The sequence below is a fragment of the Diospyros lotus genome, chromosome 7 (assembly GCF_014633365.1).
Source record: "Diospyros lotus cultivar Yz01 chromosome 7, ASM1463336v1, whole genome shotgun sequence".
Classification (NCBI taxonomy): domain Eukaryota; kingdom Viridiplantae; phylum Streptophyta; class Magnoliopsida; order Ericales; family Ebenaceae; genus Diospyros; species Diospyros lotus.
This window is the reverse complement of record NC_068344.1, coordinates 1,157,389-1,172,705: the sequence shown is the minus strand read 5'-3', so window position 1 is coordinate 1,172,705 and position 15,317 is coordinate 1,157,389. Positions and strand designations below refer to the sequence as shown.

The 15,317-nt window shown below is 36.0% G+C and overlaps 2 protein-coding genes across 5 annotated transcripts; one reads left to right on the top strand and one right to left on the bottom strand.

The window, feature by feature from the left end:
- Positions 1-402: 402 nt before the first annotated feature.
- Positions 403-8,301, bottom strand: LOC127806811 (pentatricopeptide repeat-containing protein At3g22150, chloroplastic). 3 transcript variants are annotated; one of them, XM_052344334.1, is made up of 2 exons: positions 5,206-8,301; positions 403-800 (listed from the first exon to the last, which is right to left on the bottom strand). In XM_052344334.1, the coding sequence occupies exon 1, from the start codon at positions 8,205-8,207 to the stop codon at positions 5,670-5,672; it is 2,538 nt and encodes an 845-aa protein (XP_052200294.1). In that variant the 5' UTR covers positions 8,208-8,301; the 3' UTR covers positions 403-800; positions 5,206-5,669. The 3 variants fall into 3 exon arrangements, with proteins under 3 accessions (XP_052200294.1, XP_052200297.1, XP_052200295.1); XM_052344337.1 differs by lacking the exon at positions 403-800 and adding an exon at positions 1,836-1,982; XM_052344335.1 differs by lacking the exon at positions 403-800 and adding an exon at positions 1,929-2,103.
- On the top strand, positions 1,720-5,063 carry LOC127806812 (uncharacterized). 2 transcript variants are annotated; one of them, XM_052344339.1, is made up of 3 exons: positions 1,720-1,936; positions 2,740-2,793; positions 3,492-5,063. In XM_052344339.1, the coding sequence occupies exons 1-3, from the start codon at positions 1,720-1,722 to the stop codon at positions 3,623-3,625; spliced, it is 405 nt and encodes a 134-aa protein (XP_052200299.1). In that variant the 3' UTR covers positions 3,626-5,063. The 2 variants fall into 2 exon arrangements, with proteins under 2 accessions (XP_052200299.1, XP_052200298.1); XM_052344338.1 differs by having other exon boundaries at positions 2,728-2,793.
- Positions 8,302-15,317: the final 7,016 nt, after the last annotated feature.

Sequence of the window (15,317 nt, the reverse complement as noted above, 5' to 3'; positions counted from 1 at the left end):
CATGCTCATGGCCACATATTCATTTGGTCTTTTTGTATTTGTGGGGCAGAAAATGGAGGAATCCTACAAGTGGTGCTTTCCCATTTGGTGACAATTTTCTTTTTGGCAGTGTTAAAGGTTGAAATTTTACAGACAATTGCCATGTGCGATCTCCACTATGGCATTACAACTGTACCAAAATCATTTCTTTAACCAATCAAAGATTTAATCATATCCAGAAGAACAAATTCCATATTTAGGGCATAAATTGTCACCATACAAAAAATATATTGAAGACTTAATTTTGATTTTATATAAAATCAGTTAAATAAATTCTAACTTACAAGTCATATTATCCATCATCATGTCAAAATATATGTAAGAGAAACCGGATTAAGCATACTCTTGAAACAGAATGGATTATAGAGGATTATTATCAATTTTCAAGACAAAAATTGAAGTGCTTTCTGATCATTTTATTGAGCCTTTTGCACCTTCTGTACACATGTATCCACAATATATTGGGCCTTTGTCAAACCATATCTATCCGATTAGCTGTTTACTCGTGCAAGCCCATGGATGCATATCTTAGCATGTTTGACACTCTAAAGTTGACCAAATCAAAGATATATCAACACAATGGCCCCATGGCTATATCTTAAACATAACTGACAATTGAAGTATAATTTCACATGTATACCCAGTTGTATAATATCAGCTGTATCTTTGTTGCCAGCAAGACATCTAACAAACGGCTAACTCTTCCTCGGTCTTGATGCCTGCTTTATTTAATTGCAATTTGAAATTGTACGAACAAGCAACTGGCACACAGATAACAAAGTATTAGAATTTAAAAGTTTCAGCATCCAAAAGAGCAGAACCCTTATTCTTATCATAAGCTGAGAAAAAAAAATGCTGTTAGTGGACTGTCATGGACCCAGCCCAGAGGGAAAAACACTATATAATTGGTTACTGTCATGGACCCAGCCCGGACATGAAAGCAGGTGCAGCATCAGTTTGTCTCACAAAATCATGGGTTTCTACCAGAACGGAACAAAACTATAGGTGTTGTTCTCTTTTGACTGTGTTGCCGGCAATCATTTGTCCTACTTAGCCACTGAGCCAACGGGATCAATTGCCTGCAGTTAGGTCAAGAGACAAAAAAAAGCTACTACCTTGATCCTAAATTGTACAAATCTTTTACTCAAAGCCACCTTTGCAAAATTTCACTGGAGGTTTAAGAGAGAGGGAGGGGGCGGGGGGTATCAAGATGTAGCTAGTACCTATGCAAAATCCAATTCTCTTCAAGAAAGGCCAGTGAATATTTTAGAAAGACTTATAAGATGTTTATACATAATCTTAGAATATCTCAAGATTATTGGAATAAATAATATATCAACTTATTATAATATCTTAGAATATTCTTGTACGTATCTTCCTGATTGGTCATGCAAAGACTCGTATATAAACCCCTGTGTATACAGTCCTTAATTGACATGAAATAGAATACGGTTCCTTTCCACACAATGTTCTCGTGTTTGTGTTCTATTGATATCAGATTTTAACTTGGTACCAGAACCATCTTGGCCGTCCAATTCCCAAAATAAACAATCTGAGTCATCCATTTTCTATTTGATTGAATCCTCCCCGATTAAACAATCAGGTTAATCCACCAGTTGGAAGATCTTACCTACATCAGAATGACGACCTTATCCCTCTTGCCGGTCGACATCAGTCGCAATGAAGCCCTCCTCCCTCTTGTTGGTTGACGTCAAGTCTCCATTGGTGAAGGTGTCGTATGTTACTGTTTGGTTTCATCCCGTGAGCACAACTCTTGTGTGCTCGTTTGTCTGGTTGGCATCTCTGTTGCTCGAAGTTGAAGGTGATGTGGGCACACAGATTCTTCTGTGTGCTAAAAGTTCGACTTCTCCCTGTCCCGACAAAGGAAACTCTGTCGGTATGGCAGCTTCTTGACCTTCTTCTTTGCTGTTCAGTTCTGATATCTGTTTGGTTGCTACAAGTCATTATTTTACAGACGATTCTTCCACCTCTGCTTCTCATCATACAATTGCTATTATCACTATGAATCCTCTTAATCTGGTTCTTCTAGTCCCATTGTTCATACTGCTGATAATTCTCAAATGAAAATCTTTAAAATTGACACTAATACATCATTGTTGCATGATATGTTTCAATGTTCCAAAACTCACCCTAAACCTCATATTTGTTGGACAATTGTGTGAACTTGGACTTGGTATTCACTTTTCTTTTTATAGTTGTAAGCGCAGGATTTTCAGAGATGACAAATATTTGGAACAAGTTGTTGGGTTGGTAGCCTGTCTGAGCTTGTTTCACTAAATATTCCCTCCAAGTACCTTGTTCAGTGTGCAGTCATGCCTCTTCTACCTTATGGCATTCATGTCTTGGTCATGTCTCTTTAACTTCAATACATCCTTTGCTTTCTCGTGATGTTCAAGATTTTGTTAAAAATGAACATGTTGATTGCACTTCATGTCAATCTGTTAAGAATCATGCTTTACCCTTGCATAATAGTAATTCTCTTTTTCTTCAACCCTTTGATTTAGATATTAAATCATACCATGTATGGATTTAAATAATTTGTGATTTTTGTTGATAATTATACTCATTATACTTGGCTTTATCGTATCAAAACTCATTATGAATTGTCTCAAATCTATTCAGACTTTGTTGTCATGGATCAAGCTCTATTTTCCAAAACATTTAAAGTTCATTGTGCAGATAATGCCAAGAAAGATAGGAAGACTGCCTTTCTTCAATCTTGTGCTAAACAAGGTATATTCATTCAATGTCCTTGGCCAGGACCCTCAGTAAAATGGACACGCTGAACATAAACGCCAAAAGATTCTCAGCATTGTTTGTGCTTTGCTTATCTCTAATGCTTGTCCTGACAGGTTCTGCAAAGAAGCTGCTCTCACTGTTGTCTATACTATCAATAATGTTCCTTCTCCTGCTACTGATAATGTTTCTCCATACTATGCTTGCATGGCTCTATTTATAATATTCTGTGTCCTTGGATGCATTTGTTCTGTTTTCCTCCTACTATGAACGCACAAAACTTGAACATAAAGGGTATCAAATGTCTTTGGCTGTTTCATCATGTTCTTTTTTGAGAACATAAAACGTTCTCAGAAATTTTCAACCTTCACAGGTTAAATTCTTCTCATCCTTCATTCTTCACTAATCTTGATATTGATTTATTTCAAGCTAACTCCATCTTTACCTCTTTAATTGAATTCTCTTATAGTTTAGGTACAAGCTCCATCAGTGATCATCTGATAGCCTCTCTAGATGTATCTCCTCCTGAAGTTCTTACACCTCAAGCTTCTGCATCACAACCTGAGGAACATTCTTCCTCTGCTCCACAATAGTTCATAATCCACCTTTTCATTTTCAAGATTGCCACTATTATTCTGCAATTGTCCCTTTATACAGACATCACACTTGTAGCTAGTACTAATTCTCTTTGGCAGCAAGCTGCAGTGGAAGAATTGCGGGCTTTGGAAAAGACTTTGTACTTGCGACTTGGTTAATTTGCCTCCTGAAAAATCTATCATTGGTTGTTGATGGGCCAACAAAATTAAGACCCAGTCAAATGGTTCAGTAGAATGGTATAAGGGGTGACTTGTTGCCAAATGGTTCACTCAGGAGTATGGGATTGATTGTGGAAAAACATTTTCACCAGTGGCCACAACACAAGGTCCACCTGGATATTCTCATCCACAACATAAGGTGTGTAGTACTCGATGTGCATTATATGGTCTCAAGCAAACACCATGAGACTCATAATTTAAATTTAGCTCCATTGTCATTAAACTTGGTTTTCAATCTTGCCCCCATGACCATGCTCAATTTGTTCACCCTAAAGTCAAATCTTTCTTTTGCTTTATGTTGATGATATAATTATCACTAGCAGTGATGCTCAAGGTATTACAGACTTGCAACACTCACTTCATCAACGGTTGGGGATGAAAATTCTAGGCTCTTTATTTTATTTTCTTGGCCTAGAGGTCTAGTCAGAGTGTTCAGGTTACTATCTTTCTCAAGCTAAATGTGCTACAGACCGTTTGTCCCATTCTGGTTTTACTAGCAGTAAAAGTTGTTTCTACTCCAATTGAGACTAATGTAAAATTCACTCCAATGGATGGTATGCCTCTTGATGATCCTAGTCTTTATCGTTAGTTAATGGGAAATCTCATTTTATCTCACACTTACCCAGCTAACATAGCTTTATGCAGATCACGCTGTTAGTCAATTTGTGTCTGCTTCTAGGTCTACTCATTTTACTGCAGTCTTGCATATTCTTCATTATGTCAAAGGCAACCTTATTTCATGGTCTTCATTTTTCTACTCACTGGTCTCTTGTCCTCATAGTTTACTTAGAATTAGATGGCAATTTAGCTGACAATCCTACTGATAGACACTCTACCATTGGTCCATTGGTTATTGCTTTTTCTTCTTTGATTCCCTCATCTCATTACATAATAAGAAGCAATCAGTTACTTCATAATCCAGTAGTTAAGCCGAGTGTCATGCAATTCTTAATACTGCTTATAAGCTTCCTTGGTTATGGTGGTTAAATGGGTGCTCCACAATCTTCTAACACTATGATAATAGAAATGCCATTCAAATTGCCATAATTATGTTTTTTATGAGCAGACCAGCACATTGTTCCTGGTGCTATTCAACTTGTTGCTACAAAATTCTCAAAAACCAAACTACTAACATTTTCCCTAAGGCTTGTTCACCTGGGCGCTTTCAGGAGTTTGCAAACTCAAGTTGGTAGATCTTCCATCCTCTTGAGTTTGAGGGGGGATGTTAACATAATCTTAGAATATCTCAAGATTATTGGAATATTTCTTAGTTTATCATCTTGAATATTTAGAATATCTTAGAATGTTCTTTTATATGTTTCCTAATTGGTCATGTAAAGACTTGAATATAAACTAACATGTAAAAGAATGCAGTTCTCAAAGCTCTTGTGTTTGTGTTTTGTTGACCTCAGATTTTTACTTATGACATTTGCATAGACACTAAGACGCAAATATGGGAGAGAAAGAAGAGAGGGGGGGGGGGGGGGGGGATGCATGAAAACAAAATGTAGCCTGAAGACATTTTCTATTAACAGATCACTTAAAAAGAATGGAACCTACAAGCTGAATGAGAACAGAGGCTTTGTGCACTGACCTGACAAGATGGGAATACACTTCTTTGAGTTTGACTCAGGTGCTTCAAGAGAGTTCAGATTAGCTCACACCCCATTGCTCCAAATTTAATAAAAGGACATCCACATCAATGAAGCATAATTGTTTAGCTATGTACGGTATTACATAGCATCCAGTGGCAACTAATACCAATGTGGTCCAGAAGTTCAATCCCAGAAACCAACAGAAGTGAGGTCTACAGACTCCTTTTATTTTTTTTTCTCTCCAAAACCAGATATATAGGCTTTCAGTAAGGCAATAAATATCATGTTGGACAAACAATTAAAGCAAGCACCACTCAGCCAAGCCTTCATCCTGTCATCAAATAATCCAGTTTATATCAGATCACACAGCCGAAGCACCACTCAGCCAAGGCTTCATGACATGGTCTGATTAGTCTCTCAATTGTATATCCATAAGCCATCTGAACAAAAAATCAACTGCTATTTATTCCTCAAAGTCAGAACTCCAGCCTATGTTGTAATTAAAAGAAGGCCTATAACCAGCATCTTTCATCTTCACAGCCAAGTCTTCCAATGTTTCATAAATTTCATTGCATTGAGGATGATTTTGATCTCTACACACAAAACAGTTTACATGACCAGCAATATCAATCCAACTGCAGCCAATATCCTTTGTCAAGCCCTTCTCTCGCATCCCTTTTCTCAGTCTGTTAACATGCTCCCAGTTCCCTTCCTCTGCATATATATTTGACAGCAAAACATGATAACCTGTCATGCTCTTTCCCCTCTCCATCTGAAGCAACTTATTGGCAATAACTTTTCCCAATTCAAATTCTCCATGAATTCTGCAGGCTGCAAGAAGGGATCCCCAAATTCCCATGTTATCCTCTTCACCCAATTCTTTAGCAAACTCATAAGCCTCAACTACCCTCCCAACTCTCCCCAACATGTCTGCAATACAACAATAGTGCTCAAGTGAGGGCCCAATCCCATGTTCTTTCTCCATTGACTCAAATATTCGAAGGCCTTCATCAACCAAGCCAGCATAACTGCAAGCAGACAAGACAGCAACAAAGGTAACAGCATCGGGTTTAATACCAGATTCTTTCATTGAGTGGAAGAGGGATACAGCTTTTTCACCAATCCCATGTTGACCATAGCCCAATATCATGTTGGTGTATGTAACTGAATTTTTCTCAGGGGACATGCAAAACACGTTTTCTGCATAAGCTATTGCACCTGATTTAGAGTACATGTCTACCAGAGCAGAGCTAACAAAGATATTCTGGTGTACCCAGTTGCGAATGGCAAAGCCATGCAGTTGCTTGCCTATAGTCATACTTCCCACTGGATGGCAGGCAGGGAGAATCGATGCTAAGGTTACGGCATTAGGTGTTACATTCTGTTTGTGCATCTGCCTAAAGATGTTGAAAGCCTGCCCAATTAGCCCATTTTGTGTATTCCCAGCAATCATGGCATTCCATGTGGCCTGATCTCTACCATGCATGCAGTAATTTCCAAATAGTCTTTGAGCAGCCTCAATCAGACCACATTTAGCATACATGTCTATAAGATAACTTTCCATTCCTTCAGAGTGAATTTTGTTCCGAATAATGTAACCATGGGTTTGTTTTCCAATTTCCTGGTTCCTGATATTTGATGCCGCTGAAAGCAGGGCAGTTACAGTTGCAGAATCAGCCTTGAAACCTTGCTTCTTCATCTCATATACAAGCATCAGCCCTTCATCATCAAACCCATTCTGCACAAACGCTGAAACCATGGTATTCCAAGAAACAGTATCTCTTTCACTCATTCTACTAAAAACTTTGAAGGACATCTCTACCAAACTGCACCTAGAATACAGGGCAACTATTGCATTTAGTATGATCACACGTGACACTGATGAATTCTTAATTAAATATGCATGGAGCTGTTGAGCAAAATCTAAGCATTGTAACTGTGAAGCTGCAGTTAAAGCTGACAGAAAAGTCACATCGTCAAGAACAGTGTCTTCTGACTCTAGAGCTTCAAGAAAAACAGGAAGTGCTTCAACTGGACTATTGTTCTGAACATATCCACCAATCATAGTATTCCACACCTCTGTATTTCTATCAGAACTGTGGTCAAAGATCTTCCTAGCAAATTCAAGACAACCAAGCTCGGCATACATGAAAATTGCCGAACTCAATGCAAACTGATCGTTAGCAAATTCACTTCCCAATTTAAGAAGCAAACCATACAGCACATTCGCCCTCCTAATGTTACCCATAGCTGAAACAGCAGGGAAGACATTGACAAAAGTCACGGCCGTCAATCGTATTCCCATTTTCATCATCAACCAAAAATGCCTAAATGCTTCTATAAATCTTTTCGTTCTCACGTACCAGGAAATCATAGTATTCCAAGCAATTACATCTCGTTTACGCATTGTATCGAACACTCTACTCACTAAATCATTTTCACAATAATCCAAACCCATTTCATTGTCCATTGAGCTCAAACATGTGGAGTACATGTTCAAGAGCGAATTGCCGACAATTCTACTGGGAGATAAATGAGAACGTAGCACGTGGCAATGCACAGCTTTACCTATCTTAAGCTGCCGGGTCTCGGCACAAGCTTTGAGAACGGCAGAGTAAGTGTAGAAATCGCATTCTGTATCTGGGTTTGACCTCATGCGGGAATAGAACAACAGGGCTTCGTGGGGCAAGCCATTGCAGACAAACCCGATTATGATTGTGTTCCAAATGACTGTTTTTGGCTTCGGAATTGCGTCGAACAGTTGGCGGGCAAGGTGGGGCTGGCCGTCCCGGCACAATTGGCTGAGGCGGTACCGAATGGTTCGGGGCTGGTTCGGTGGGTCGAGCGAGTTGTGGAGATTAGAGTAGTCTTCGTAACACAATTGTTGAATTTGAGAGGCTGATGTCGGTGAGAAGGAAGATTGGTTAAGATGGTGAGTGTGGGGGATGGAGGGGGTGGAGAGTGGTAGAGGAAGAGCAGAGGATAGCATGGCGGGTCGCATTTGGAGCGACCTGTGCAAGGTGAATGAGATATGAGCTAAAGCTGAGGCCTGAACAAATGGTGAGAAATGGATCGGTATGCTTGGATATGACCACTTTTAGTGAAATTCTTCCCCCCTCTCTTTCTATTTAACGGTCAAATGCATAAATTCACACCTCAATTTTTATATTTTTTTTATTATAATATTCTCTACATTAGTTAGTTCTAATTATACCTCCAACCAGTCAATATAGCTAAAATTCGCCTCTTAGCTTTCATTTTTTTTTTTTAATCATGATACCTTAAAATTTTTTTAGATGACATTCAATCATGGATGCCCTCATTACTCGACCCCATGATTCTAGCAATGTAAATCAGGGAATCGAATAACCAAAATTCGAACACTGACACACCGCAAATGTGATGACGAAAAGCCTTTATCTATACTCACCCTAACCATTAAGCTATGCCCCTAGGGTGTCCCTCAACTTTTATTGGTCCCTAATTACGCCCTTGAACCAATCAATCTCATACCATATGAATACTTGACTAATTTTAGAGTTGCGACTGATATTTTCTCATTTCTGATAACTGTTGGAACGGGAGGTGTTATGGCACACACCAAGAAAGGGGTGAATTGGATATTTTAAAAATCTTGATAGAACTTGAAAACTTTTTGACCCAATTGAGGTTTTAGTGATTTAAAATATAGAACATATGAAATGACAAATGTAAAGCAAGAAGAATAAATGAGACAAAAGATTTATAGTGGTTCGGCTTAAATCAAGACTAATCTACTACCTTATATCCCACTAAGGATTTTAAACCAATTCACTAAAACTAGAGTCGACAATTTTGGACACGACCCGATTACACGACACGGAGTTAAGCGGGTTAGGGTTGGGGTTAATCGGGTTCGGGTCATAAATGGGTCAACCCGTTTATGACACGATTATTTTCGTGTCTTAGACGGGTCAACTCGTCTAACCCGTTTAGACACAAAATGACACGTTTAATTAAACGTGTTAACGGGTTGACCCGAACACGTTAACACGATTATATACAAAATGACACGTTTAATTAAAAGGGTTAGTGGGTTAATCTGAACACGTTAACACGATTATACACAAAATAACACGTTTAAAATTAAATAACACGTTTAACAGGTGACACAACATGACCCATTTAAATTAAACGGGTTAAACAGGTTAACAGGAGACATGACATGACATGACACGACACGTTTAGTTAAATAGGTTAAACGAGTCGTGTCGTGTTACACGTTTAATAAACGTGTCGTGTTTGGATTTAAAGAATTTGACATGATTATTAAACGGGTCGTGTTCGGGTTAGCCTGACACGTGTTATACGTGTGTCTCGACACGACACGATTACGACCCGCCAACACGAATTGTAACCCCTAACTAAAACCTCATACTTACACAAGTAAACCCTCTAGTTACACAAGATAGGAAATACAACCTCCTACTTAAACTAAGTAGGCTCTCTAGCTACACAACCTATGAAATACAAGAAGTATACAATTGGAGAGAATCTAACAGATGAATCTCTTAGTTACAATATCTCTCAAAAGTGATACAAGGCTTGAATAAAATAATACAAGTTAAAATCAAAGCCTTGAAGAGAGAAAATTAAAGCACAGAACACTATAAGCTCGACTAAAATGATTTTTAATTTCTAGATCAACTCATTTCCATCCATTTGTCTTCCCTTGATCATCCTTGAGTTGTATTTATAGGCTTCCCAAAATCTTTGACCAAAACTAGCCGTTTTCTGACCGTTAGAGATTGAAAAACTAGCCGTTGGAAGCTTTCTATAAATGATATAGTCGACAAAAGAAAATGCATAGTTGACTATATTTTCAAGTAAAACAAGATATAGTCAACAGACAAAAAAGTATAGTCGACAGACACAAAGACATAGTCGACAGATGCAAAAATATAAAGAGGATTTTGAATTTCATGTGCAAACATAGTCGATAGAAGAAAAGCTATAGTCGACTATCTTTACATGATAGTTAACAGAAGGCTTAAATAGTCGACAGATCAAATCAGCATAATTGATTATCCTTATGCATAATCGACTATTTTCAGGCATAGTCAACAGAATGAACCACATAGTCGACTATCCATTTGAAAAGATTTAAAACTTAACAATTCCTCATTTTGATTCTTTTGAAAGCAAGTTGAGATTATCAAAAATATATTTATTTTAAATCAAAACACACTCAACCACACTTCAACATTTCTCCTATATAAATTTTCATAACTTTGCTTCAAGGAGATTTAAAGATTGATTTTCTCATACATATAATCCATATAGTAGAGATTGATTTTCATATAGTCATTATCAAAACTATTTTATTACCAAGAGTAAAATATCAATCTCCCCCTTTTTGATGATGACAAAAACAAATATGAAAATCAATTCATTCATTTTATCTCCCACTTTTTTGTCAAAATCAAAAAGATTAATACTCCCCCTTTTTGAAACATACTGAGAGCATAAATAAAAGAGGCTCCCCCTTAAATCAAATCCTCATAGAAATCATTCATCAATTTAAGCATATATTCAGATGCAAACATTCATTGGCAAGAGTAAAATGTCAAAATTTATCTATATTTCATAAACTCGAAAGCAAACATCCAAGACTGCCAAGATAAGCATACTTATATCAAAAGATTTGTTCTCCCCCTTGATCAAAGCATAAAATTTGAAAATCATTTTAACATTATAACTCCCCCTTAATTTTAGAAACCAATATAAGTTTTCAACAAAATCATAAAACCACACTTATAACTCAAGATCATCAAAACTTATAAACACAGAGAGTTTAGGGAAATAAATATACCACCAAAGATGAAATTTAAATATCTCTTACTCTTTGTTGGTAAAATGAGAATTTAATGGAGATGATTTTCTCCTTCATCCTTCTTTTCTCTTCATGCTTGATACATCCATACAAATTTGACTTTGAGTCCCATTTGGATGATAAGCAACCTGCAAAAGTAACTATCCACAAGCCTTTGGTGCCCCAACCATTTTGGGTTTACTATTGTTAGCATTGAACTCCTCCTTAGGAACCCAAATTTGTTTAAACTTATGTGGATTATTTCTTTCAAAGCCTTTGCTTCTAAAATGATACCAATAGCTAGGATGTGAAATAGAGAATTTTTGTTTCCTTTTTATGACGATTGTTTGCTTCTTATCCTTATGCACACTTCTCTTAAAATAAGAGTTTTTAGGTATCAAAACATGATTGAATCTTTGAGGATTAAAATCAGAAACATTAGATACCTTAGTTCCCTTAAGAATCCATTTCAAATTAGGACCACTGGATATTTTCCTTTTAAAAGGACAACAAAATGCAATGTGGCATTTCTTGCAACAGTAAAAACATTTAGCATCATGAGAGGTGTGACAAGATGAGCTTTTGACATTATCTCTTTGACTATAAAAGTTTTGAACACCTTTGTTATGATCATAAGAATTTGAAATCTCTTATTTTAAAATGGATTTCTCATTTAATGCACTGTTCGAGAATTTCAATTCAAACTCTTCCAAAACTTTTTCCTTTAAATTTTTTTTATTGGAAGTAATCAAATATTCATTCTTAGATTTTAAAACTTTCAATTCTTTTGATAATAAATCTAATTTCTTTTGAACAGTTTTATTTTTCAAACATAGCTTTTCAAAATTTTCATATAAATCATTCAAAGCATTCAATAACTCTTCATTTGAAAAATCATTCTCACTGTCATCATTATTATCAATAACATAAATAGAAGTAGAGGTTAGCTCCTCTTCTCCTTGAGCTATGAGACACGAGATAGGATTAGAGCTTTCTTCATTCTCTCTTTGTTGATGATTCAATGAATTTTCAACCTGTAAATTTTCATCAACATGCTCACAAGATTTGTCAGAGAGATATAATGAATCAAGAGTACTTAATATCTCTTTAGCACTAGAGCACTTAGAAACTTTACCATAAATATCATCACTTAGGGCATGTTGTAAAATATTCATAGCTCTAATATTTAAAGAAAAATTCATTTTATCACGATCATCCCATTCCATCCTTGGTTTTGAAACAAAACCCTTTTCCATAATATACCACAAATAACAGTCTATGGATGTCATGAAAATACAAATTCTTTTCCTCCAAAAATCATAATAAAAGCCATCAAAATAAGGTGCCACATTAATAGGATAACCTTCCTTAAGAGCTATGGATCTCTCCTTAAGTTGTTAGACCTTGAAACAAGGAGTTAGGCTCTGATACCAATTGTTGGAACGAGAGGTGCTATGGCACACACCAAGAGAGGGGTGAATTGGATATTTTAAAAATCTTGATAGAATTTGAAAACTTTTTTACCCAATTGAGGTTTTAGTGATTTAAAACATAGAACATATGAAATAATAAATGTAAAGCAAGAAGAATAAATGAGATAAATGATTTATAGTGGTTCGGCTTAAATCAAGCTTAATCCACTACCTTAGCTCTCACTAAGGATTTTAAACCAATTCACTAAAACCTCATACTTACACAAGTAGACCCTCTAGCTACACAAACTAGGAAATACAATCTCCTACTTAAACTAAGTAGGCCCTCTAGCTACACAAGCTAGGAAATACAAGAAGTATACAATTGGAGAGAATCTAACAGATGAATCTTTCAGTTACAATGTCTCTCAAAAGTGATACAAGGCTTGAATAAAATAATGCAAGTTAAAATCAAAGCCTTGAAGAGAGAAAATTAAAGCATAGAACACTGTAAGCTCGACTAAAATGATTTGTAATTTCTAGATCAACTCATTTCCATCCATTTGTCTTCCCTTGATCATCCTTGAGTTATATTTATAGGCTTTGCAAAATCTTTTCCCGAAACTAGTCGTTTTGTGACCGTTAGAGATTGAAAAACTAGCCGAAGCTTTATGCAAAAGATATAGTCGACAGAAGAAAATGCATAGTTGACTATATTTTCAAATAAACCAAGACATAGTCAACAGACAAAAAAGTATAGTCGACTATCTTCTAACACAAATTTCTCATATTTGACAGACACAAAGACATAGTCAACAGATGCAAAAATATAAAGATGGTTTTGAATTTCATGTGCAAACATAGTCGACAGAAGAAAAGCCATAGTCGACTATCTTTACATGATAGTTGACAGAGTGAAAAATAGTCAACATAAGCCTTAAATAGTCGACAGATCAAATCAGCATAGTCGATTATCCTTTTGTATAATCGACTATTTTCAGGCATAGTCAACAGAATGAACCACATAGTCGACTATCAATTTGAAAAGATTTAAAACTTAATAACTCCTCATTTTGATTCTTTTGAAAACAAGTTGAGATTATCAAAAATATATTTATTTTGAATCAAAACACACTTCAACATTTCTCCTATATAAATTTTCATAACTTTGCTTCAAGAAGATTTAAAGATTGATTTTCTCATACATATAATCCATATAGTAGAGATTGATTTTCATATAGTCATTATCAAAACTATTTTATTACCAAGAGTAAAATATCAATAACTTGAGGTCTATTACCTTGAGATTTTGATCAAGAGTTTTCGACGTTCAGAGTTGGTCGATCGTGATTTGTAGGACCGCAATGGAAAAAATGAGCACAATATCAAATAGGAGAAACAAATGGAACGAATGACAATCAGTACGCAATGAAATTTTTATGTGATTCGGCTAGAACGATACATACTCCATAACTATTCTCTGGTTATTTCGGCATAATAATAGTATATCATTATTCTCCTTCTCATCATTTTCAATAGTATTTTTTGACCCTTATTTATAGAGTGTGGTGTCTATAATTTACATAAAATTCAAAATAATAGGATAATATTATGGAGACAATATGTCATTATCAATTCCATAAAATCGGGAGTAGATTCCGCATTATCAGGGATCTGGTTTGCCTTAGATAAAGTAGGTGGGTCTCTGCCTCCGATTATTTTGAGGTCTTGTTGTTATGCGAGCTAGACGATTAGGCCAGCGAGCAGAAAGCATTACTGAGAGCTCCTTAGTTCTGCGGCCTGAGCTCGGGTCTCGGCAACGTGTGACCTTATTTTAATGAGCTCGGCCTTGGGACTATTAGACTTCAGGAGATTGGCCCTGCCCACTGGGTCAAGTTCAACCCATAAAAAGCAGTGCGGAAAATATCCATAATAAGAGTACAATCTATTGTTTATGTTAATAGGAACATAATTCAAACTTTGACACTATTTTCGTTTTGTTTTTGAAGTTTCTTAACATAATCCAATCAAATAATATTACTTATGCTCCTACTCTGTCTTCCGATGATGACAATGAAGGTGGTGATTGGATTAGGAATTGAGTGGGGGATTTACTTGATTTCTCTGGTTTTGGTGTTACAAAAAGACCTCATTTAATAAAAAAGAAAAAGGAAATAAATAAATTAGATTTATCTCTTATTTTGATTTTGAATTTTTTAATACAAATAAAATTTACATCATTAACGCTAATAACCGATCACTTTCTACCAATAAAGTGCACATCACATGTTGTGAGTCACACTAGCCAAGAGTTCATATAGAATGAAATTAGTTCGTTCATGGGTACAATTTGGATCAAACAAAATCAAGAGTTATCCAATAAAAAAGATAAAAGTTGAAGGGTGAATTTACGCCATATAAGATGGTTTGGGATGTAATTCGAACCAAGTAAAGTTGATAGTACCACAATAAAAGAAAGTAAATGTTAAAGGGTGAATTTATACATTTGACATTTTTTAAATAGAACAAGGCAAATGAATTTACCTAATCCAACATGTAACGACACATCCAACATGTAACGACACGAGGAAAATTACCTAAAAGAAGATAACTCTTCACATGGCAATATCACAATATTCATTTAAAAAAAAAAGTATAACTGATCTCAACACATTTTATCTATTTTAAGGAAAAACACGCTGACTATTACAAACTACAACTAACCAACTATGTGAATCTCATAGTGCCAACAAAGTAGCCATTTGGCGTTAATGGCATGCCGTTATAACAATGGGTGGTACCATTTTTTTAAACGATGTGCTTAGTTAAGATGAGCAACGAATAGAAT